The sequence below is a fragment of the Lynx rufus genome, unplaced genomic scaffold (assembly GCF_022079265.1).
Source record: "Lynx rufus isolate CCGP_SWC_20201006 ecotype Redwood Valley unplaced genomic scaffold, mLynRuf1.p SCAF_9, whole genome shotgun sequence".
In the NCBI taxonomy this organism is placed as follows: Eukaryota; Metazoa; Chordata; class Mammalia; order Carnivora; family Felidae; genus Lynx; species Lynx rufus.
The window spans coordinates 10,142,554-10,168,635 of NW_025814897.1; the positions used below are offsets into that span (position 1 = coordinate 10,142,554).

Genomic DNA, 26,082 nt, shown 5'->3' on the forward strand with positions numbered 1-26,082 from the left:
CATTTGTCTTCTTCCTATTTCTTTTCCACATAAAATTCTGTCTTAGATTGATAGACCATTTCTTAATTTATTGCAGTCACATGGAATTCTTCCCAGCACTTCACTAAACTGATAATCTTGCTCAACTTTAATTTTCACCTTTAATAGATTGCCTTTTTATTTATAAAATTTACATAACATAAAATCAGCCATTAATCATTTGGAAGTGTACAATTCAGTGGCATTTAGTACCTTCATCATCTTGTGCAGCCGTCACCTCTATCCAGTTCAAAGACATTTTCATCACCCCAAAAGGAAACCCTGTACCCATTAAGCAAGGGGTGTGCTAGTAGGGAGAATCTGAGCCATTTCTTCCTTGCTTGCTCCTTAGACTATCACTTGGTACAGAATCAAAGGACGTTTCATTGTATAATGAGATGTATAGCTTCCTGCATGGCTACAGGCCTTTCACTTTGTTGTGCCTGCCAGTGAGAGAGAAAGAGAGAGAGAGAGAGAGAGAGAGAGAGAGCAAGAGAGCGCCAGGGGGGAAGAGAGGGAGAGAGAGAAGTCTGCATTTCTTCCAGAGAACACCTGCTTCCTTCCTTTCTGGCAGAACTCCGACTGGGGCCGGGGCTGTGACACAGCCGGAACTAGGGACCCACTGGAAATCGGGCTGTAGTGGGTAGACAGTGACGGTTTTCTGGGAGGGGGTCAGATAATAGTTCGCATTTCCCTTTCACTCCTTCCTGGTTTTTAATTTTTTTTGTAAGCTGACCGCTCACTCACCTCTTGGGGAGGCTGGGTCAGCACCTTGCGTTTTCCTCCATGAGCTCCCGGACCCAGCAGGCTTTGGAACATTCTGCCCGCCCACCCCCTTCCTCAGGGTGAGGCCATCTCATGGCTTAGTGACCCCTGAAGGCCCGAGACCCCGCGAGGTAACTCTGAACGGGGAGTGGCTCAGAAGATGGGGAAGGTGGCCCCCTGCTTCTCCAGATTCCCTGGCGGAGCCCTGACCGCCTGTTGCTCCGTAGACCTCGGGCGGGCCGGCCGGCCTCTTAACTGTGTCCACGCAAAACGACCTCGGGCTGGGAAAAAAGAACACGCGAAACGCCTTTGGGAAGGTGGGAGATCGGCGTTCGGCGGGTTTCCGGGCGCGACCCCGACTCTACACCACGCTGGGCGCCCCCTCCCTCGAGGAGCCGGTGACACCGGCCCCAGACCTCCGTGACCGCGAAGGGAGGGGTCGCGAGGAAAAGGCGTTTCCAGCCCCGGAGCGCCCGCGGCCCCGCCCTTGCCCCGCGCCGGGCTCGCGCTCGCGCCCCCCCCCCCAGCCCGCCCCGCCCCGCCCCGCCCCTGCCCGGTCCGAGCCCCGCGCCGCCCGTCGCGCCGCCAGCCTGGAAGCGGGGGCGGAGCGGGGAGGGGCGGGAGGCGGCGCGGAGCCCGGGGCGCCCGCGAGCTCGCCGCCGGGACCCGACCGCGCAGCCGGAGCCGCGGGCGGCGCTGCCCCGCGCGGGCTATGGGGTGAGATGCCCGCGCCCGGGGGCACGCCCGGAGTCGCGCGGCCGCCGCGATGCCGCCGGCAGGGACCCGCAGCCTGCGAGGGGAGGTGGCTTCCGCCCAGGCCGGGCTGCTGCAGCGTTTGAGCGGCCGGGACAGCGCGCCTGAGACCCGGCAGCATCCCCGTCCCCGGGGCCGGGACGCCCGCCTCCCTGCGCTGCCGACTCTCTCCCGCGGTCGCGGCCGGCAGCTGTGGTAGCCGGCCTGCCGGTGGAGTGGTTCCTCGGGCCCCAGCGCGGGGAGACATGCCCGAATTCGGGAGCGCCGGGACTCCCAGCCTCGCGCTTCACCCGGGGAAGCAGGCTCGCTGAAGCCGGAGCCAGGAGGGGGACCATGGGAGGGACGCAAGTCAAATGGTGAGCAGAGGCCACTTTGGCTTTGGAGTTGGGGGGGGAGCGGGCGGGCGCAGGGCCAGGACTGGAGGATGCTGTCGGCCTGAGACCGACCGGGATGGGTGGGGGCGCTGTACTGGGAAGGACGGGCTGCTGGTCTTGGATTGTCACTACAAAATACAGTGAGTGGGTGTAGGAAACTGGAGCCGGCATAGGGGCCAGAGGAGTGGCCCTTTACCTTATCCTGTCTTGGCCGTGGGAGGGCACTTGAGGAGTAAACAGGACTCTTTCCCATTACCCGTTTTCAAAAAATTGATTTTACTCTAATTTGGACCTCGCTGGGGGGTTGTTTGTCTGATGTTAAGATTGGAGAGATGTTAGGCCTGTGGGAATTAAGAAATGTTATCAGTCACACCTGATTTGTAATCAGTTCCCTGATTTGCGGGGATTATGATGGCAGGTAGGGGATTGCTTGCTTACAAAATAGGGGTTTTGAGCTAATCGGGAAGAGCCTGGCATTACAATACTCTTCCTGTGACCTGAAGCAGAAGATTGGAAGCCTCATCTCGATGTGGCCCACATCTCGATGTGGCCCGTCTCTAGCAGCAATCTTCCTGCTCCCACATGTGCCCCAGGATTTTGCTTCCCCGGCCCTTTATTTTTTTGACCTGACCACCTAGTTTCCTGGTCTCCCCTCTCTGTGGCCTCACACACTGGCAGCCTCAAATTCAAGAAAGAGAAATGTTGTTTTTCTTTTGGCCGCACTGCCACTCCCCCAGTGGGGCTGGGTATGCAGACATCCTCCTCCTCCTGCCCTTATAAGGGGGACCGCTCACTTAAGAGGGAGAAGGTGGAGCTGAGCATGCGTCTCTGCTTTGAGGCCAGCAGTTTTCCAGCATCCTTGCTTCACACCCCTCTTCCCACTCTCCCCCCGCTCCCCCCCCACCCCCCCCCCCGCCGCGTCTCACACATACCCACTGTGGTCCAGCCAAATGCAGACAGCGGATCGCGTCAACCATAACACCTTGTCAGCTAAGGAAGTGTTTTTATCGTTTCTCAAAGGAGGGCAGCTGATGCAGGCGTCTTTCTGAACGTCGATCCCCATTTCTGCAGGGAGGCGAATGCCGCGGCCTGAATGGTCAAAAATCTGTTGTCCTGTTAAATGACATAGTACTCTCAAAAGTATTATATAAAAGCAAAGTACACTAATGCTTTTCCAGCAGCTAATTCATGTTGGCCTGGAAGTCAGATTACCTAAATGGTGAAAGATGGATAAGAGAGTTCTATAAAAGCAATTACCTTTACTAAATACCACTTCTTGCCACTCTCTACTTCTCTTGTCTGCTTGGACTATGGATCTGTAGTTAGGGTTCAGCGACGTTCTTTAATTTGAAGAAGGAAAAAACTTTACATTTTTTCTGCGGTTCTAATAAGGATGAGAATGTATTACTGGCTGAGGTCATTCCCGCCAAAGCCCTCAAACTCGGGATCAACGAGGAGGACGAGACACCAGTCCTCAGGCTGCTTTCGAGGTTTTGAAATCTCTGACTACATCCACGTGTGCTCAGCTCTTGCTTTTACTGGTTTCTAGGAAGACAAAATGTTAACTCCTGATCATGGCTGTGAGGATTAGCCTGGGAGACTTCAGGGGCACATTAAGTGGGTCAGCGAGTCCTAGACACTTTCACTGTTGTCTGGGTGATGGATTTGGAAAGAATTCCTGAGAGGGGGCTGGGCCTGGAGACCCCACAGCCCCTGAGATTGTTTCAGAGTTGATGTTCTCAAGGTGCGGTGCAAAGAGAAGAGGCTCTTCAGATTCCTTTCCCCTATCAGATGGAAACATCAGCCTCCCATTCGTATCTTGTCTTGTAGATTTGCTGTTATTCTGTGTGGCTTTAAAATTCATCTTCCCTGACAATCCCAGCAGTCCCTCCCAAGGCTGATAGTTGGATCATAATTTAGGAGTTGCTGAGAGGATTCTGATGACAGTTCACAAATGGTGTAGCAGGGATCTAAGTAACTCTTTGATGGTACAATCAAGTAAACCCTTCCCTTTGCCGAGCAAGTCTTTTCCCGTTTTCCTTATCACGTCCCATCCTTGTTGATGTATCACTGCCCCTTTGCCCAGCCCCGCACTGTCCACACTCTGGCCTTTTCTCCCCCTGAATCACCCTCAGCATTGCCCCCTCCTTCGGGATCAGCCTAGGGCTGATCTGCCATGTTACTCTGCTGGTGATGCTTGTGTCTGTGGGACACCAATGGATTGGAAGTAGATTTTTCCTTCCAGCTCCCAAAACTACTAAGACACACGTTAACGTCAGTCTTTGAACCTGGGCCCAGGGACGGAGGTGATGGTAAGTAACAAAAAACAAAAAACAAAACAAACCTTGGGGGTTCTTTAAGATGCTACGTTATCCGTCCTTCCAGTAAATCTCTTCTTTATGAATTGGGCTTTGAGGCAGCCTTGCTGTGGCAAAGACTTCCTAGGACTGGGTCATTCATTCATTCAACATTCATTTCATTCCTTCAGTAAGTTCATCCTGCACTCATTCAACAAATGTCCATTCATACTGTGGGCTGGGGACTGTGTTAGGCACTAGGAGGAAGATGAGTAAGAACATGTCTCTGGGATAAATTATGAAAGTTGGCTTCCAGACCGCTGTTCACAGTAATCATTTCTCTTCCTTTTCCTTCAATCACAGCCTGACTTCACCCAGTCCTATCCACAGCGCAAAGAGCGAGTCCATTATAACCCAGTCGGAGGAGAAGGCAGATTTTGTGATTATTCCCTCTGAAGGGATAGAGAACAGAACAGGTACTGTCTGTCAGCGTGCCTGGGTTGGCTCAAGCCACAGCCCTTGCCTTGAAGGCTTGGGGGATCCTATCTACCTATAAACTTCCTGGCCTTCTCCCTCCCCAAAATCCATGCATGCTAGGTTAGCTCTAGAGGGCTCTGATGTCTTTGAGCCAGTGAATGTGGTTATCCTCTTGCAGAATGTCACTTCTGATGTCACAGCTGTCCAGAATCTTACAGCAGGGGAGATAGGCCTTTCCTCTGCTGGCTGCCTATGAATTAGGAAACGACTGTGGGGCAGTCTGAAGCCTCATTCAAGTAAACAGTTTTTATTATTCCTGTGTTATGGAAATAATTGCAGTAACCCTTTGACTTAAGTTTGAACCAGGAGCATATAATATGGGCGGAGGTATCTGTGGGAGGCTAAAAAGCAGGTCTACATCCGGCTTTTGGACTACAGAAAGGACCACAAAGGGATCCCTTTGTTTAGACTTCTCCTTACATCTCAGTTGCTCTCCTTTTTCTTACATAAACATAGAGGGAAGGAAGGAGGCAGCAAAGCATGTGATTTCAATAGAGTTTTATTCATCTCTAAGGGTTGTAATAAAACTGAAGCCCTCAGAAGAAAACGAGTTAAATCCCTCCCACTATCCCTGGCATTAGCACCAAAGAGTCAGTCATGTTTTTGACTCGGAAACTCCTGGGACCTTGGGGAGGGAGAGCATTTACCGAGTGACTGCTCTGGGTCAGGCACCACGGAGTCCTGCACACAAGTTACCTCATTCAATCCTCACAGCAACCCAGAGGAATTAGCTAATTACATTCACACCGACAAATGAAGACATTTACTCAGAGTTTATACCCTTCGGTATTCCATAATGCATTTTTAATGGTGTGCACACAATTAGATGGGATGAAACAGAAACCAGCGAAAAGAGACCATAAACATAGGAAAATAAAACAAAACCAGGGAGCAAGATTGAACAATTTATGCAAGTGTGTTTTCACTGGTTTGTTTCCTGTGTGACTCACACAGTGTTGTTTGTGAAAGGGGCTCAGGTACGTGGGAAGGGTCCAAGGAATATTAAATTGAAGTCTCCCCCCTGAAGCTCCACAACAGCCAACAGGAATTTGGTTTTCCAAAGCTCCTGTCTTTGTACCTGGCAGAATCCAGCTTTGGGATGTCAGTTGTAGAGAATTAAGAGTAGGGTCTATGTGTCCCATACCAAGACTCCCAAGGAGGGCGTCTTGTTACTTCTTAAAGGTTCTGAAGGGGACCAGTTTCCCCAGCAGAATAAGTGATGCCTCCAGCCGGCCCAGCCTGGAGTCTGAGGGAACAGTGGGTTCTTCATGTCTCACAACCCCACCTAGCGGAGAGTCCGGTCTGTGCAGTGAGGACAGGTTCAGAAGGCCAGTGACCCAGACCTGTGAGCGCAGAGACTGTGAACGTTTTCTGCCGGCGACTGTTTGCTCCAACATGAACTATACGCCCCCCTCTCATTTTGTAGAGGAGACAGACTCTCCGTTTTCCCGAGACTGGCGACCAGGCAGCCCCGGGACCTGTCTGGAGACCTCATGGGAAGAACAGCTGCTGGAACAACAAGAACACTTAGAAAAAGAAATGGAGGAAGCAAAGAAAATGATATCAGGATTACAGGTAGCTCTTTCCCGCATGGTTTATCCTTGGTGTGACAGTTGATTATTTAAGTCACCAGTGTCCACTGAAAATACAGTGACTCCGTTTTGCATGAGGTCAGGGTTGAATGGGGAGTTCAGACAGAAGGAGAAGTACTCAAAGAGCGGAACATTCCTCGGGTATGAGGACTCCTAAATGGGCTGTACGGATGCACGGCTGTTGGGATTTCTGCAGGCATGGGGGCCATCATGGACCCCTACCAAACCCTCTTTCTGGCTTTCTGCCGGCAGGTGGGTTTCTCCCCTGTCCGCAGCTACAGACCTGCAGTTGCCGGCTTCACCCAAGAATGGCACTGTGAACAGTCAGAAATTTTTCCCTAGGAATTCTCCAGCAGGAAGAGTGTAAGCCAGTAATACCACAGGTCTCCCTTTGAGTCTAGCTAAGGGATTTAACTCCCTCCTAAAGCATGTGCAAGCGGGTGCCGAGCCATAATGATCAGGTAACGGAGGTTTTCCTCGAGCAACAAAGCCCTTCAGTCTTTTCTATACCTTCTTGCCAGCTCGGCAGTTCTCTCCCAGAGGCCCACTGACCCACTTGACTTAGTTCCTACCCTGAATGACCCCCGATCCTCTTTCTTTGTGCGTCTGTCCCTGTGTTGGGGAGCCCTTGTAGTGTGCTGGTGACCCTGAAATTGCCTAGGAATATTCCTTTCTGTTTGTGCTGGGAACTGCACCGCTTCTGAATTGTCAAATATTTATGGATACGTAAACAAAGGCCACATTATGTGAGTGGCTCTGGCAGCCGGCAGGCGGTGGAGGGCGTGCTCCCAGTAGCCAGCCATGGGGTACAAAGGGTTCCTAAAGAAAAAAGGAGATTGGTGCCCGGTGAAACAGTTTGCATAATGTATGCCCCAGGAGCTGAGGAGGGCTGGAGGAATGCTTCCTGCCTAAACATTCCCAAGGAGAGTTGTTGATTTTTCCCCATTTGCTTTGTCATTTTTTAAATGTTTGCATTTGAGATCCCTTATCTGCCACTCCATTAAGGGCTGGTTTAATTAATGGAATTTTTTTGTGTGTGCTGACTTTGGGATTATGCCCAAGTGGGTCTTTCCCAGGATAATTTGCATGATATGAACATAGATATCCATCAGTTTGGCTTTCAGTTTGGTTTGCATTTTTCAGTCTGGGAGAAATCCGATGGCAGGTTGGACAGAAAAAGAAGAGATTCGACAGGCAGAAAGTCAGCATCCCAATATTCCCTGCAAACAGAGTTGTTTCATTCACAGCCACACGATCACAATGAGAATTCAGTTCCATTAATAGAATACAATGGGGCTCAGAGCATCCACTAGGCTTCTTAACTCTTTCATTGATAAGCAGGTTGCGCGCTAAGCCACGTCCAGGATTTCTGACTCACTGTGTGCCTCAGTTAGAGCCTGCTGAATACGTGGCCATGGGAGTTAGTATTTCTGTGATGTTGCTCTCCCTTCGCTCCCTGCAGCCCTGTGGCTTCTTAAACTTGTCTTCTTACACCTCTGGCCACGCTCCGGGGGATAACCGAACTCGTTTGATTTATTAAATAAAATCTTATTATTAGTTAGTGCTTGGTAGACCAACCAGTGGCTGGATTTCAAACAGTTTTTATATCCCAGCATTTGTGATGCAATTTGTGTTCTGTTTATTGAAACAGGACTTAACCTCTGTAACTCTTTGGATTGAATAGAGACAGAATTGAAATATAAAATGGGGACACATTCTTAAATCTTTCACTAAGCTGACAGGTATCAAATTACCTACCTGCATAGGTAGTTCCAAGTTCTGTGAGTGCTAAAGAATACAGTTTGGGGGCCTTCTTTAAAAATTAGATTACAGACTATGAGTACAATTCTCTTTGAACAACTCAGGGGTGGGGCGGAGGGGCACCCATGCCCTGCACAGTTGCAAATCTGCATGTAACTTTTGACTCCCCTAAAACGTAATTACTAATAGCTGACTGTTGATCATAATGATGCATTTTTGGAGTGTGGGGCAGGGGGGAGTCCAGAGCTGATGGCCAAGAATTTTTGAAACATCTTTGGAGCAAAAGGTGATTTTATTAAAGCACGGGGACAGAGCCACTGAGCAGAAAGAGCTGCACTGGGGTTGTGAGTAGTGATTGATTACACACTGGAGTTTGAGGAGGTAAAGGAAAAAGGGTGTGTGCGTGTGCGCGTTGTAGGGAGAGAGAGAGAGAGAGCACACGTGCACAAGCAGGGGAAGGACAAAGAGAGAGGGAGACACAAAATCTGAAGCAGGCTTCAGGCTCTGAGCTGTCAGCACAGAGCCCATTGCGGGGCTGGAACTCACGAACCGTGAGATCATGACTTGAGCCTAAGTCAGACGCTTAACTGACTGAGCCACCCAGGTTCCCCAAGAAGACTCTTAAGATACTGGAGGCCTAACTATTGTCAAGCTAAGGTTGTTTTTCCCTCTACTAAGGCATTAACATTAAGACAGGAGGGAGTTCCTGGAGAAACGTTCTACTCAGCCTATCTCAAGTAGTTGTCACTGGGCTGCAGGTTATAAGGAAACTTAATTTTACCTGCCATTCCCTTCTTGCCTTTGTTCCCCACATCACTGTGGAGGGATGGGTAATGTTGGGGCTCCAGGAAACTGAGTCTATAGATTTCTGGACATTAGGCTAATGATAAGGTTGCCTTTTCCTTTAAAAAAAATTTTTTTTTTAAGTTTATTTATTTTGAGAGAGAAAGAGCACAGGAGCAGAGAGGGGGAGAGAGAGAGAGAGAGAAAATCCCAAGCAGATTCCGTGCTATCAGCATGGAGTGTGATGTGGGGCTCGAACTCATGAACCGTGAGATCATGACCTGAACCGAAGTTGGACACTTAACCAACTGAGCCACCCAGGCGCCCCACACTTGCCTTTTTCTTATAATTTTACTAAGACATTTATAAACTGATGGAGACTCCTGTCCTACACGACTGTGATCTCTATCAGTTATTTGGTTTTTCCTTTCCTTTGTTCTTGGGCACCCAGGAGTGCCTGAGGAATATCACACATGTGCCACCTGGGTGGAGGGTGGGGATGGGGTCTTTGCGGGGCGTTAGCTTGCGCTTTGCCCTCAGCTTGCCTGTGGCTCCCTCATCACATAAGCTTTACTAATAAATATTTGGTTAATACATATTTTGAATGTTATCTGTATTATATACTGTGTTCTTACAATAAAGTAAGTTAGAGAAAAGAAAATCATAAGGAAAAAACCAAATAATCAGGTTAAGAAACAGGTGGAAGACATGAATAGATATTTCTCCAAGGAAGACATACATCATAGGTGGCCAACAGACGCATGAAAAGATGCTCCGCGTCACTCATCATCAGGGAAATACAAATTAAAACCACAACGAGATACCACCTCATACCTGTCAGAATGGGTAAAATTAGCAACACAGGAAACAACAGGTGTTGGTGAGGATGCAGAGGAAGGGGAACCCTCTTACATTGTTGGTGGGAATGCAAGCTGGTGCAGCCACTCTGGAAAACAGTATGGAGGTTCCTGAAAAAGTTGAAAATAGAACTACCCTATGACCCGGCAATTGTACTACTAGGTATTTATTTACCCAAGTGATACAAAAGTGCTGATTTGAAGGGACACATGCACCCCAACGTTTATAGCAGCATTATCAACAATAGCCAAATTATGACAGTCCAAATATCCATCGACTGATGAACAGATAAAGAAGATGTGGTATGTATACATGTATATACACACATACAATGGAATATTACTGAGCCATCAAAAAGAATGAAATATTGGGGCATCTGGGTGACTCAGTCAGGTAAGCATCTGACTTCGGCTCAGGTAATGATCTCATGGTTTGTGAGTTTGAGCCCCACATCAGGCTTTGTGCTGACAATTCAGAGCCTGGAACCTGCTTCGGATCCTGTGTCTCCCTCTCTCTGCCCCTCCCCTGCTCACACTTTGTCTCTCTCTCTCAAAAATAAATAAACATTAAAAAAAAAAAAACTAAAAGAAAATGGTCCACATTTGGTTTAACCTTGTCTAATTAAAAAAAAAGAAAAGAAAAAGAATGAAATGTTGCCATTTGCAACACTTCATGTTGCATCCACATGCACTTCATGTTGCCATCCACAACGTGGATGGAGTAGAGTAGATTATGCTACATGAAACAAGTCAGGCAGAGACAAATACCATATGATTTCACTCATAATGTGGAATTTAAAAAACAAAACAGATGAACATAAGGGAAAGGGGGGGAAAGAGAGGTAGGCAAACCAGAAGAGACTTAAATGATGGATACCATATACGGTTGATGGAGGGGAGGTGGGTAGGCAATGGGCATTAAAGAGGGCACTTGTAATGAGCACTGGGTGTTGTATGTAAGTGATGAATCATTAAATTCTCCTAAAACCAGGGGCGCCTGGGTGGCTCAGTCGGTTGGGCGTCCGACTTTGGCTCTGGTCATGATCTCACGGTTCGTGAGTTCGAGCCCCGCATCGGGCTCTGTGCTGACAGCTCAGAGCCTGGAGCCTGCTTTGGATTCTGTGTCTCCCTCTCTCTCTGCCCCTGCCCCACTTGTGCTTTGTCTGTCTGTCTCTCTCTTAAAAATAAACATTAAAAAAAGTTTAAATTCTACTTCTGAAACCAATGTTATGCTGTATGTTAACTAACTAGAATTTAAATAAAAACTTTTTAAAAAATCATAAGGTGGAGAAAATATATTTGCAGTACTGTACTATGTATAAAAAAAAATCTGCATATAAGTGGACCCAGGCAGTTCAGACTCTTGTCATTCAAATTCAACTGTACAATATTAAATATAGGGTTTTGGAGGGGCAGTGCATATGGGGGGGCCCTGGGGTTTGAGGTTCCTTAGCTTTAGGGTAAATCTGCCCTTCCTTCATATTCTAATGAAAACAAAGCCTGGTGTGGGGAGTGGAAATGAATGAGGACATCTCTCTGTAAATGATTTCATTTTTGTTCTATACAGGTTGCCCTAGGGAGTAAAAATGCACAATTATTAAAACAAACAAAAAAATCAAACAAACCCAAGTCAGTGCTGTAAATGTTTTATTAAGATTTTTTTTTTTTTAAGTAATCTCTATACCCAGTGTGGGGCTTGAACGCACAACCTTGACATCAAGAGTCACATACCTAAATGTATTTTAAGTAATTCATTATAATAAAGTTTTCCTTTTTTTAAAAAAATTTGATTATTCATTTTGAGAGAGAGGGCGGGAAGGGAGAAAACAAGTGGAGAGGGGCAGAAAGAGAGGGACAGACAGAATCCCAAGCAGGTTCTGTGCTCTCAGCTTAGAGCCCAACGTGGGGCCCAAACTCACGAACTGTGAGATCTTGACCAGAGCGGAGATTAAGAGTTGGATGCTTAACTGACTGAGCCACCCAGGTGCCCCTATAATAAACTTTCTAAACTGGGATAATTCAACACTACTTTTAGTTCACTTCCCGGCTGGTAGAATTCAGTTGGAGCAGCTGTGGTTTGAAATGTAACTTCTGAGAGGGAAGTTCTAGATTTTTGAGGATTTACTAGGACCAAGGAGCAGAGGATCCAGGTGCATCCAGAGAGATGAAAGAGGCCTAAGCATGGGACTGACAAAAGGAACTCTCCATAGTTCCAAAATGAGCAATAGGAGGTATCTAAGGACCGAAAATTACCAAGGAGATCACTAGAGGAAGCCCAGTTGTGATTTCAATTTGGGATAAGCTTACCAAGCTCAACCCTGCACTCATTCATCTGATGCCAGTCTGGTTTCTTTCTACTTTTGTGGTTATTCAGGCCTTACTGCTCAATGGATCCTTACCTGAAGATGAACAGGACAGGCCCTTGGCCCTCTGTGAACCGGGAGTCAATCCTGAGGAACAACTGGTGAGCTCTTTCTCTTGTGACTGGACCACAGATAATCTGCTTTATGTATTTGATTTTCGTTTAGCCTTTGACTCTGTTGTCCATACCGTCTTGAAATGCTCTCTTCCCTGACTCCAGCTCTCCTGGTTTTCCTCATAAGTTTCTCGACTACTCTTTGTTCCATCTTTCCTCCATCCCTCATCCACAAATATTTATTGAGTGCCAGCTACTGTTTTGAGGTGCTAGAGATACGGTGATCTCAAAGCAGACCTAAGACCCTACCCTCACAGCATTTACATTCAGGTTCCCTTTGAAGCTTCTCTTTCTCTGCCTATGCCTGAAATGTTGGTGCCCCTCAGAGTTCCACTGGTGACCGCCTTCTGTCTTAGACATCGACCTGGGCAGTGTTACCTGCCTCCATGGCTGCACTCACTTCCTGCTTGACTCAGGTGTTGCTTCTCAAGTATTTATCTCTGGCTCAGTGCTCTCTACGGAGTTGGGGATTTGTATGTGCAGCATCTAACTACCTGCTGATTATCTCCACTTCTGTGTCCCATAAGCATTTCAGTTCAGAGTCCTAAATTAAACAGCTTTTCTCTCCCCACCACCAAAACTCCTTGCCCCTTTGGATTCTGTCTATCATTATCCACCCACCCAGATACCCAAAGCAGACATCTCAATATCATCCTTGAATCCTTTTGGCCCTTCTGTCTGTACCTAGTCAGTCACCAGGTTCTGTCAGTTCACTTTCTATATATTTCTGTCTACTTCTCTCTATTATCACAGCCCCTACCTTAACTCAGGCCCCCATCCTGGATTCTAGCAGCGTTCCAGTTGGTTTCCTCATTCCTCTCCTGTGTTCCTCTAACTCATTTTCTGCAAAACAGCAGCCATAACTTACCTATAAGGCAAACTTCATTTTGTCATACTTTTGCCTTTTCTCCGATGCCCTGTGCCCAGTACACACACACACACACGTGTGTAAACTTCACCCGTAGTCACTACTTGTACTGCATGTGTACATACTTCCATTAGAGGGGGAGGGACTGCTTCCTGTCCTCTGTGTTCATAGTACTGGGCTAGCCCTGGAAAGGTGCTCAGGACATATCTGTTGAATAAATGACCTCTGAATTTCACAACATAGCTACATAGTCATCTCTTTTTGCCTTCTATTCAGATTATAATCCAAAGTCGTCTGGATCAGAGTATGGAGGAGAATCAGGACCTAAAGGTATGTCAGAACATGTGCATTTTACTCTTTGAAAAAAAATATGGGAATATTATACAGCACTGTTGGAACAGTAATGGGTATAGGGGAAGGGATGCAGACTTGGGACGTCAGCTGTGTCTGTTTTATGCCTTTCATTGAAAGAGAGAGATATGTCCTAAATATGGCAAAAAGGTACTGTCTCTTCAGTGTTGGTGATCATGATAGGTATCTGTGTCATTGGTTCTACTTTTTATGTTTTAAATGCTTCATACTTTTTCTTTTTTAAAAAAAATTTTTTTGGGGGGAGAGAGTGGAGGGCGGAGGGACAGAGAGAGAGGGTGACTGACAATCCCAAGCAGACTCTGTGCTGTCTGTGCAGAGCCTGACGTGAGGCTTGAACTCACAAACCTTCAGATCATGAGTTGAGCCAAAGTCTGATGCTTAACCATTTGAGCCACCCAAGTGCCCCATAATTTTTCTTTTTTAACTAAAAACGGATCTAATATTAGTATGGTCTTTTTTTTTTATAGTTGACATACAACATTACATTAGATTCAGGTGTATAACATTAATTTGATATATGTATATATTATGAAATGATCACCAGTATAAGTCCAGTTAACATCCATCACCACACAGGTACACATTTTCTTCTTTCAGTGAGAACTTTTAACATTTACTCTCTTAATCAACTTTCAACTACACCATACAGTATTATTAACTATAGTCTAGTATGGTTTTTTATAATGATGTCTTCCCAGAATGCTTTTAGTTCAGTGGGTTTTTAATTTGTTGGTGTTCTAGGTATATGAGTAAAGCCATGAACCCTCTCCCCAGGAATATGTATGAGTGCATACACACATACTTGCTGACTTGAATTTTTAATAGAGTAACTTTGGAGCCCATCTGTGGAGCACATGTTACGAATCCCCATTTTAGATATGTTAATTCCAAACTCTTGATGTGATGCAATAGGAAAAGAAGAGGGTAGGGTCTCAGTTATAGGTATTCCTCTCCTAAAATCTCTTTCCTAGTGACAATTATGTACATACATCTAATCTATTATAAGGGAGGGATAATTAGTATTTCATCATTGGGCTAAATGTGTTTTTGTTGAGTTTACAAAGAATAATGCCTACTTGGGGAATCAGAAGCACTCTGACCCTTTGCTGAACAAATGACATTGGGGGCAGGCATGTTAAGATATGATTGTATATGTCAGTAAGGGGGATTTAGGTTGTTATGATGAAGTTTGCCTGACAGTGAAGAGTGCTAACTGTAGGAATGAGAGCCTATGGGAATGGACGGTGTCTTCTCTCTTGGAGGACTCTCCTCGACCTGCATTTGAGCCTGGGTACCTCAGGGAAGAATGGAATAGGTCTCCTTCTTGTCTCTATGAGTCAGCCTTTACTACTGACTGGAGCAGACCTGCTTTCTGCTTCAGTAGAGGCTTAATTTTTTGTGGACTGGTTATCTGAGTTTTGTGTTCTTACTGACAGAATGAGGTAATGCTTCTGAAGCAACCCAGACGCTACCATCTGATCTAACTATATTTGGTTTGCAGAAGGAGCTGCTGAAATGTAAACAAGAAGCCAGAAACTTACAGGGGATAAAGGTAAAAAGGAAGACATTTCACTCTTTAAATAAACTCTACCTGGTAAAGTTGTCTACTGCTGAGAGTAGGTAGTAGGAGGGTAGTTGGGTCCTATGGCCTTATATACATTTGCTGGAGCCTTTAACGGGCTGTGGGGTATTAGTAAAGCCAAGTGCTTTGTGGATGGGAAGTGAAATGTTGAGGAAAATACCTTTGTTTTGTTGAGGCTTATTTCTGGTAGTCAGGACCCATGGTACTGTGCCACCCTGGTAGTTTTATATGTAAAAACAATCAGTTTTTACAGTTTTCTTCCATTCTAAAGAAAACTGTCTTCTTAAAAATTTAACTTACTTCATTTTTGAATAGTAAATACTGTATTTAAAATTTTTTTAATGTTTATTTTTTGATAGAGTGCACATTCACGAGCAGGGAGGTGTGTGAGCAGGGGAGGGGCAGAAAGGGAGGGAGACACAGAATCTGAAGCAGGTTCCAGGCTCCGAGCTGTCAGCACAGAGCCCAGTGTGGGGCTTGACCATGAACCGTGAGATCATGACCTAAGCCGAGGTCGGACATTTAACCTACTAAAGCTGCCCAGGCACCCCATTGAATAGTTAATACTATGACATGGTTTAAAGTGAGGAAGGTATAAAAGGATAATCCTTGGAAAGTCTGTCTTCCAGCCCTGTCTGCCCCAGTCACCTAGTTCTCTTTCCTGGAGGTAACTTACCAGTTATCAATAAATATGTATGTATATAACCCCCCCCCATAACAGTATACAATACATACATACAGCTTGAAACGTTGCTCTTTTTCCATCTAGCAGCGTACCTTGGAGATCATTCTGTTTTAGTACGTAAAGACCTTCCTAAGTCTTTCATGGCCACTTAGTATGCCAGTGTATGTGTATATGATAATTTAGTCAGTTCCTGTTGTTGGTCTTTTAGGTTATTTCCAGTCTTTGGTGATACAAACAGTGCTCTAGCTAACAGTCTTGAATAGGTGTTGTTTCACCCCAGTGGGAGTGTGCCTATTGAAGAAACACCGAGAAGTAGAAAAGGATGTTCTTAAGCTGCTGCTTTTCCCCTCGTCCCTACACTCCCATCCATAGGCTGGACTAGAGTGCAACTCAGCTGCATTTGTCAGAGTATGTTTTGTAGCCTTAGTCCTTTGAGATACTTCAGAAAAATGTGTTCTGTGCTTAAATAAGTTTGAGACATGCCCTGTAGGCTTGAAGAGTCCCAGTGAATAACAGCCTATTAAAGGACCTGAGAAAATCTGTCATAAAAAGGTTGGAGTAAAAAGAGTTTGGAATTCTTTTTTTTTTTTTAAGTTTATGTATTTATTTTGAGAGAGAGAGAGAGACAAGCGGGGGAGGGATAGAGAGAGGGAGAGAGAGAATCCCAAGCAGGCTCTGCACTGTCAGTGCAGAGCCCACTGCAGGGCTCATACTCACAAACCATGAGATCATGACCTGAGCCGAAGTTGGATGATTAACCAACCAAGCCACCCAGCTGCCCCAAGAGTTTGGAATTCTTAACCACAGAAGTGCCTTTTCTCCCCTGCAGCATGTACTAACATCCCATAGAGCACACTTTGGGAAATGTTCCTCTGAACTGCTGATGCCCGGGGCATCTGGGACTACCTTTGCCATGTACTTTCATGGCTGACAGCACAGTTAAGGGGCTCTCACGGGGTACCTGGGTGGCTCTGTAGGTTAAGCATTCAACTTGGGCTCAGGTCATGATCTCGTGGTTCGTGGATTCAAGCCCCGCATTGGGCTCTGTGCTGACAGCTCAGAGCCTGGAGCCTGCTTCAGACTCTCTCTCTCTCTCTCTCTCTCTCTCTCTCTCTCTCTCTCTCTCTGCCCCTCCCCAGCTCTTTCTCTCTCTCTCTCTCTCTGTGTGTGTGTGTGTGTGTGTGTGTGTCTCAAAAATAAAAAAAAAATTTTTTTAATTTAAAAAAAAAGAAAAAAGAATGGGCTCTCACATTCTCCAGAGCCTGCACCATTTCTTTGCAGTCTGTAAAGAGAGAAAAGTCAGGGTAAATACACTGCAGTGCATTAGTTCCATTTGAAGTCATGATGGTTGGAGAAATGTGTTCTTGCTGACCCTTTTAAGTGTGTACAACCAACCTTTTCTTAGGCTTGGTAGGAAACAAGAGGGTCCAAGTTGAGAGAAAGACACCCTAAAGCTGGTAAGATTGTAGGACACTGGGAAGAGAAACCATCAGTCCCAGTGATAGTTCTGAGCATGGAAATATAATCCCAATCCCAGTCCACACTAGGAATTGGAAGGCAATGGGAGCAGGGCTCTGGAAGGCAAGGTGGGAGTGATTCCAGGGGTTCCATATGAATAGGGTAGGAGGCGGCAGTAGGGCCCAGCCCTCTAGGGGATGGCAAAGAAGGAAAAGAGCTCCTTAGTAGTTATGTGCCCAAGAAATGGATTTGAAAGCCAGGGTGGAAGGAAGGAGAAGGCATTGTCCATGGTCACTGTCGTGAAGGTGGTGGACTTGAAATTTGAATCTAGATCTATCTGATCCCAGAGGCCACTGATTCTCTAGGACAGCATGCTGTCAGGATTGCAGTGGCGGGTAGGGGTGAGTAATGGGTAGAGGAAAAATCAGGTTTCCTTCAGCTAGGTAAGACAGTGGTTGCTAGCATCCCGGGAGGGGACAGAAAAATTCCTCTTCATCTCCTTGTAGCAAGACCCCTCTTTTTGTCTCGTAGTTTTCCAGAATTAATGCTGGATATGCAGTCAGGGGGTTAAAGCTTAGAGTGACAAATGGCTGACTGACTAATTGGGACCACAGTAATAGTGAGTGTGCTCTTTTCCCCCAGGATGCCTTGCAGCAGAGGCTGACTCAGCAGGACACATCTGTTCTTCAGCTCAAACAGGAACTGCTGAGGGCAAATATGGACAAAGACGAGCTACACAACCAGAATGTAAATTAAATGAATGAACTCTGACCTCACTGAGCCCCAGTAGCAAAATCGGATACTGCATGAAGTCTTATTACATCTGCCATCCTAATTAATCTCTCTTATCTTATTTCTGGGATGCCTGCCCTCAGTGTCTGCAATTATTTTTATTTCCTGTCAGACTCATCTCTGTTCCTGGCTGAAAGCCCATACTACATTGGCCTTGAGCCTTTCAACTTTGAGGACACTGAGAGGCTAAATTGTGGTTTGAGAATTTGATTATCTCACTCAAGACACAGAGAGCAGCTGTGTGTTTTTACCATAACCTTGCCCTCTCTGTGCTGTGTACTCTAATTGCCAACATCCACTCTGGTTACTAAGTAGCTGGTTTCCTACTGGGGTTGGTAGACAATATCTCTGTGCCAGTTAATTCTTTTCCTTCTTGCAGGTGGATCTGCAGAGGAAGCTTGATGAGAGGAACCGGCTCTTGGGAGACTATAAAGTAAGAACGTTTATGAGTTTGGAAATGATTTCCATTAGACCTTTTATGAACAGCCTACTGTTGGCTGTTGTTCAAAGAGTTCTTAAGTACTGTGTTCTCATTGTTGCTTTTTCGCAAGGAAATCTTCTGTGTTCCTTTGATTCAGTCACCCTGAGGAGTAGATAGCAAGGAAATCTTCTTCTGTGTTCCTTTGATTCAGTCACCCTGAAGAATAGATAGCATGTCTAAGAGGAGTCCAGAGCTAGTTGTCTGCAAACTTCAGTCTTCACCTTTATGCCTAACTAGCACGGATGGCACGTAGTGGTCCTCCTACAGATGGTAGTTCCCTTCCTCCTTACTTTTCCAAGAAGCCTTTGCACTGGGTAAGATTACTACGGTGTGCGATGTCTTCTGTGTAGCTTGGGGGGAAAGACTCCTCCCCCTGAGGCTCGACTTTGCTCAAGTGAACTTGCGTGGCCAACAGTGAACTGTTGGGCATCCTTGGCTTTGCCACACATCTGCAAGCTCTGTCTCTATTGCAGAAAGAGCTGGGGCAGAAGGAGCGCCTCCTTCAGCAGCACCAGGCTAAGTTGGAAGACGCACTCCGGAAACTCTCTGAGGCCAGTTACCAGCAGGTGGGGACACAGTCAGCCACTGGCTTCCTTCCCCTTCTGCCTGAGAAAATCCTTTTCTGATTTAGTTTCTGATTTGCAGGTGGATCTAGAGCGGGAGCTAGAACACAAAGACGTCCTTTTGGCTCACTGTATGAAAAGAGAGGCAGACGAGGTAACCCCCGGCTCAGGGTCCCCCCTCCTGCATCTGCAAGGGCAAAGAGGGAGATACTCTTTCTGACTCAGGGCTGAAACCAAGGCTGCAGGTTGGTTTGTTAGGAGGCTGTTTGTCTGGTGAGAGGGTTAAGAGTGGCAGGTTCCAGAGGCGCCTGGCTGGCTCGGTCGGAAGGGTATGCGATTCTTGATCTCGGGGTCGAGAGTTCGGGCCCCATGTTGGATGTACAGTTTACTTAAATAAACAAAACTTAAAACAAATAAAAAGAGTGCTGGTTTCACACTAAGAAAATCTGGTTTCAAATTCCAGCTTTACACTCTTTTTACCGTTGTGTGACCTTGCTTTGCTTAGCTTCTGAGCCTTAGGAATAAGACTCATCTGGAAAAAGGATAGTCATGATAGATCCACCTGGCACAAAGTCAGGCTCAAAAAATATTAGTCACTGTTCTTCTTTTTTTTAATCACTAAAGTGAAGTCTGGAGGTGCTGGACCCCATTCTCAGGCCTTCCGGTGGCCAGGCTGAGGCTAGCTTGGGGCCCTCCGGGATGAGGTTACCATTTTGCTCGTTGTTCATTCAGCACTGCCTACGAAGTGTCAAGCACTGGGGTTACAGCAGTGAACAAAAGGGGGAAAACGTCTTTGCGCCCATTCCAGGTTTACATTCTGAGAGAGACATGAACAAATATACCATGATACACTGTCAGGAAGTGATCAATGTAAATCAGTATAAGACAGGGCATCTTGGTTTGCAGTGTCCCTTATAGCAAGCATCATGTCTTCTTGCTGCTATAGGTGACCAGCTACAACAGACACAACTCTCAAAGCAATGGTTTTTTCCTTCCAGCGGCAGGAAAAGGAGCTGCTTCCGTCACTCACAAAGGGGTAGGTTCTTAGGATTTGAGTGCAGACCTCCACTTCCAGCTAAAACCACAAGAGTAGCCTGGCCATTGCCAGCGCACTAGGCCTTTGGTACCCCAGTTCCCTAAGTCTTGCATCTGTTGGGTGTGTGAAGGTGTGAAGCCCTAATTAAGAATTAGTGGGCAAACTTCTGTGGAGGAACATTTCTTAAATTCACACCTCCTCCCTCGAAAATAAAAGATCTATCCTGGAAGCCTCTCTCCTCTACTGTCCTAAGCCCGGCGGCTAGGACACGGTTAAGAATACGGCACTGCACCACGTCAGTGTGACCTCCTTTCTGCCCACAGACCAGCGATCTGCAGCTGGTTCGAGATGCCCTCCGAAGCCTGCGCAATAGCTTCAGTGGCCACGATCCTCAGCACCATACCATTGACAGCTTGGAACAGGGCATCTCCAGCCTTATGGAGCGCCTGCATGCCATGGAGAGCCAGAAGAAACAAGACAGAAGGGTAATCCTCTTCCTGTGGTGTTTCTCTTAGGCAGGCTCCCACAGAACTCAGTTTCATCAGGTTTAATTGAGATAAAGGCAGGGCTAAAGACGCTGATCCTGTCAGAGTTTGTGGCTGCTTTTTCTTTGGTTTTCCTCTCAGTGGAGTGGACTCTTCGTCATGGTGTGACTCTCCAGGAAGGGAGTTCATGATTACTCTTGCTCCTAGAAATTGCCTAAGTGTCTAAGGAATGGTGGTTCTTGACCCCACAGGGTCTCTTCTTTACTGCTTATTCCCCTTCCCCTTTTCCCCTGAATGAGCTCAGCACTGGATGTGGAAATATGTGGGAAAATGCACTGGAAACTAGAAAGCCTGTTACAAATGTACATCATTAATATTAGGCTAAATGTGTCTAATTTGGTATACTGTGGAAGATGTGGTAGGAAAGTATATATTTTAGATGTACTTTTATGATTTAAATTTCTTGGATAAATTCTCCTGCTGATCATTTTAGGATTTTTGTGTGGCTCCTCAGGTTCGGGGCAAGTTACCAAGAACTCAAGCAGGTAGTGAATACCGGGAATCCTGGCCCCCTAATTCAAGTAAGTACACCTTATTGTTCAGTAAGGACTCGTAGCATATTAGATCAGAAATTTAGTATTTTTCTTGCTGCTAACATGTTGAGAACAGAATTTTTCTTGTAGTACTTCACTCTTATGTTGTTGCTATAGCAATACAGTCGAATCGAGTTACTTCTAGAACTCTGGAGACACATACCGTCATCATCACTACCATCACCCCAAGTACCATTTAGCCACGTGCAAGATGCTACTGACTCAGGCTAAAATCTCTTTGGAAAATATACACGATCAAAACATTTACATTGAACAAAGAAAAACGTAAAACAACAAAAACACACAGTCCCAAGTAGCATAGGAAATTTCCAGTTCTTCCTGGAGGCAAGATGTTTAATTTCTTTGGAGATTTTCCTTAACACTAGGTCCTCTGGTCTTTCCGTTTAAGTCCCACAAAGGATTTGCGCCATCTAGTGGCCCTGCCTAAGAAGTAATTTAACCTGCTCTAAGCCCTGTCGTTACATTTCTTTCCCCGTTCATTCAATTATGTTGGTAATGAAACCTGCCTGGTAATTTCTTTTATCGTGTATCTTACCTTTTGGTTTAATAAAGCTCACCTTTTATTATCTTTTATAGTGTATTCAGGCCAAATATAAAAGTAAATAATAATCTACAAAAACCAAATAGTGAAAAGCTGACCATAACCAGTTTTGTATGTTACACACACACACACACACACACACACACACACACACACACATATATGTATATGTTTTGAAAACCAGATGAATAAACAACACCTAAAGTAAAACACTTAAAGATATTTGCAAAAATATGAAAGGTAAAATATTTTTTGTAGAGTAAATAAAATAACATCTAAGCCTCCAGATATCTAATTATATTAGTACCAAGATTACTTGGTACTAACTTCTTTTCTCTTCAATTTCTGTTTCAATTTCTTTTGCTAGCATTGTTTTGAAACAGTCATTTCTGTTTTCTTGAGAGACTTTTTATTTTATTGTTATCCTCTTCAGTACTTTCTTTAGGCTAATATAAACTCCCAATGTATAGACAAGTCTAAATATTTGAAAATTATTTTTTAAGTCTAAAAAATTCCTCCCTTCCTGGAAAAACCCTTTTGTGTATATGCAGTACTTATCCCCTGCAAATAAATCCCCGGCTGCTCGTAAACCAGGGCGTTAATCTAATTTCTGTATTCACAAATAAGCTAAATAGTCTCTTCTCGGAAAATACAGTGAGTGTGTAACTCACTAGCCCTCTAGCTACTGACTTTCTTCTTTTATTCCCCTACATCAAACCTTGAAAGAACAGTCTACACTTGTTCTTTTTCCATCCTTTCTTCCTATTCACTCTCAAGCCATCAGCTGGACTTTTACTCTCTTAATCCACTTAATGTTCTTTTTATTGACTCACTGTTGACTTTCTTGTTGCCTCATCAAAGTGGTTACTTTTCAAACCTTATCTTCCATTGACTGCTCAAAAGCATTTGCTATTCTTGAATAGTCTCCTTCTGTAAACATTCTTCCTCTTTAACTTCAGTGCCAACCAATTATGCATTCAACAAATATTTATCGAGCATCCATTGTGTAGCACCATGTTAGATGCTGGAGGTACAGGAAGAAACAAGATAGACTTGGTACTTGCCCTTTTGGCGTGTGCTGTCTAGTGAACTAGATACGATCTCTTCTCTTCTCTGTCGAACTGTTGAATGTTGGTGTGCCCTGGGATCCATAGGAGGTCTAGACCTCGGCTTTTTCATATTTTCTTTTGGTGATCCCTTCCACTACCATGGCTTACATACTCTTATGTGCTGATTATTTTTAAACTTTAATCTCTAACTCCAGCCCTTTTCTGAACTTCAGAGCTATATTTTTGAATGACAACTAGGTATCTCCCTGTAGGTAGAAGGGCACTTAAAACTCATGTCCAAAACTGGATACAAAACTATAGAGTGGGAAAAATATGGCGTATGAAGTCCAACAGATCTGGGGTGCGGTTTTGGCTCTCAGCAGGGTATGTGACCACAGGCAAGGGTATTAAATTAACATGACTGCATTTTAGTTTCCTTGTTCATGAATTGGAGAAAATCTTTAAGGATGATGCACATAAAATGAAATATTGTATGCAAATAATCTGGTGTAGTGTGTGGCATGTGAGAGGTGCAAGGCAAATGTTAATTGTCTCAAAATACCTTCCAGGTATTCCTCTCTGGCTATACCCTGTCTTTCTCCTTTTTTATCACAGCCAAATCTCCTGAAAGAGTAATCCTCTCTCTGAATTTACTTCTTTTCTGAACTTTCACTCTTAAGGGAAAACAATAATAATTATTTCAAACGTAAAGAGTGATACAATAGACTAGTGGAATAGAATTGAGAATTCACATAAAATCTTTAAATCTGTGGTCATTTGACCAGCAAAGAATCTCTTCAACAAATGGCGCTAGGACAACTGGGTATCCACATGCAAAAGAACAGAGCTGGACCCCTACCTCACACCATGTACATAAAGTACATGTACAAAAAGTAACTACAAATGGATCATTGATACAAATATAAGAGCTAAAGCTATAAAACTCTTAGAAGAAAACATACGGAAAATATTCATGAGCTTGGGTTCTCAGATACCAAAAGCATGAGCAACAAAAGGAAAAATAGGGAAATTAGACTTCATCAAAATTAAAGACTTTTTTGCATCAAAGGACACTATCAAGAAAGTGAAAAGGCAAAGAGAATAGGAGAAAATATTTGAAAATCATGTCTAGGATACAAAATATATAAAAAATTCTTACAACTTAACAACAAAAGACAAATTCAGTAACAAATAAGCAAAGGACTTGAATAGTCACTTCTCTAAAGTCATTTCTCCAAAGCATCCAAAGATGCTTAAAAGGATTAGTCACTGGAGGTGGGGGGGGGGGGCGGGGTGCCTGGGTGGCTCAGTCGGTTAAGCTTGATTTCAGTTCAGGTCATGATCTCCCGGTTCATGAGTTTGAGCCTTACATCCAGCTCTGTGCTGGGGTGTGCAACCTGCTTGGGATTCTCTCTCTCCCTCTATCTCTGCCCCTACCTGGCTCGGCTGGCGGGTGCGCTCTCTTGCTCTCTCTCCTTCTCTCTCTCAAAATAAATAAATAAAAACTTAAAGAAAAACAAAACAAAACCAAAAACCATTAGTCATTAGGGAATGCACATCAAAACTACAGTGAGATACCACTTCACGCTCACTAGGTGGTTCTAAAGAAATGGAAAATAAGTATTGAGGATGTTGAGAAATTGGAATGCTCATGCATTGCTGGTGGGGATATAAAATGATACAGCTGCTGTGGAAAAGTTTGGTGGTTCCTCAAAAACCTAAATATAGAATTACTGTATGAGCCAGCAATTCCATTCCTAGGTGTCAATACTCAAAAGAATTAAAGGCAAGAATTAAAAAAAAAACAAAAAAACTTGTACATAGCATTATTCACAATAGCTAAAAGGTAGAAACAACCCAAATGTTCATTACTCAAAGAATGGATCAACAAAGTCTGGCACGTGCAGACAATGGAATATTATCCGTCCACAGAAAGGAATGAAGCACTGATAACATGTTGTAACATGGATAAACCTTGAAAACGTTAAGTGAATGATGTCAGACACAAAAGGATAGAAGTTGGGTGAATCCTTTTATTTTTATTTATTTTTTAAATCTGTTTTTAAATAAACATAACTCTAGAGGAATTTAAAGATGGTGGTACACCAAAAGTAACCTTAACAAAAATCCCAATCCCAGCTCAATTCCTGTCTAGATTAACAATCCCTACTAATGGCTGGGGAACAAGCAGTGTGCGCATTTCTAAACATAAACATTTTGTAAGTCACTCTCTACTGTCTTACATATGATGTCTGACATTCAGTAGTAAATTAGGAGACATCCACAAAAGCAAGAAAGATGCAAGCCACTGTTAAGAGTCCATCAGTGTCTACGTGAGAGTAGACTCAGATATGACAAGGATGTTGAAATGCCTAGAATAAGTTAAGAAAATATGTGTAAGTGGAATTGCAGGAGAGATTTTAGGATTATAACAATTACATTAAGTAGATTATAAGATACAACAATAATTGTTGTTCGTTCTTATGATAAAAGTTTCTAATTAGTCTTTTCTCCTATTAAAGTCATAATCATAGGTACTTATTAATTAAAAATTTTCCTTAAGTACCTATACAAAGGGTAGAGATAAGATGTGGACCAAGGAATTTGAGTTAAAAACCATGGGACCCACACATATAGATCCTGTGTAGCCAAGAGATAAGGTAGGTCTTGTACCTTTATTTTTATTTTTTTAAGTTTATTTATTTATTTTGAGAGAGAGAGAGCATGCTAGCAGGGGAAGGACAGAGAAAGAGAGGGAGAGAGAGACTCCCACGCAGGCTCTGTGCTGTCAGCACAGGTGGTCACTTAACCAGCTGAGCCACCCAGGCACCCTGGTCTCGTACCTTTGGTACAGGAAGCATAAGGTCCCTTGGAATCTCAGTTTCTAACGTTACTGTGCTCCTGTGATTCTCGTCCCTGCTCATTTCTCTGTCCGTGGATTGCATGAGCATTTTCTCCTGCTGTCTGAATGTTGGCTGTGTCTGTAGCTCCTGCTATTGTGTCCATTCTTCCTTTGCTGAAATCTTGCCTGGCTTCTTTGACCTCTTTTGACTCTGAGCAACAATGCCTGTCAGGAAAGTTCCTGTTCCCTGTTAGAAATAACCTGGAACGGGTGAGAAATGGCTTCATGATAGTGTCCGTGTCCGAAGCACCTCCTGGCTTTGTGGCCTCAGTGGTGACTTCCTGTGGTTCACGCCCTATGGACGTGGTGTTTTGCAAGGGTGTGAAAGCTGTGCTGTGACCTCAGGCAGCTTCCTTCTCCTGGGACACTCTGAATAACTGGAAATGTGGGATGGTTGGGAGCACATTCGGTTCTGACCATAGAGTCTTTCTCTGATTGCAG

At 44.8% G+C, this 26,082-nt stretch overlaps 1 protein-coding gene across 8 annotated transcripts in view; it reads left to right on the plus strand.

The window, feature by feature from the left end:
• LOC124505182 (dixin) overlaps window positions 1-26,082 on the plus strand; it is a 32,543-nt gene that overhangs the window by 877 nt on the left and 5,584 nt on the right. For 2 of the 8 annotated variants that reach the window (XM_047071032.1, XM_047071036.1), the window contains exons 1-13: window positions 1,480-1,892; window positions 4,571-4,683; window positions 6,171-6,319; window positions 12,112-12,201; window positions 13,358-13,411; window positions 14,955-15,005; window positions 17,821-17,925; window positions 18,350-18,403; window positions 18,925-19,017; window positions 19,097-19,168; window positions 19,961-20,050; window positions 20,374-20,535; window positions 21,029-21,116. In XM_047071032.1, the coding sequence (XP_046926988.1) occupies window positions 1,870-1,892; window positions 4,571-4,683; window positions 6,171-6,319; window positions 12,112-12,201; window positions 13,358-13,411; window positions 14,955-15,005; window positions 17,821-17,925; window positions 18,350-18,403; window positions 18,925-19,017; window positions 19,097-19,168; window positions 19,961-20,050; window positions 20,374-20,535; window positions 21,029-21,116 (1,144 nt within the window). In that variant the 5' untranslated portion in view covers window positions 1,480-1,869. Of the gene's footprint in view, window positions 1-1,479; window positions 1,893-4,570; window positions 4,684-6,170; window positions 6,320-12,111; window positions 12,202-13,357; window positions 13,412-14,954; window positions 15,006-17,820; window positions 17,926-18,349; window positions 18,404-18,924; window positions 19,018-19,096; window positions 19,169-19,960; window positions 20,051-20,373; window positions 20,536-21,028; window positions 21,117-26,082 lie in introns of those variants that run through there. The other 6 variants (XM_047071037.1, XM_047071030.1, XM_047071031.1 and 3 more) reach the window with 6 other exon arrangements.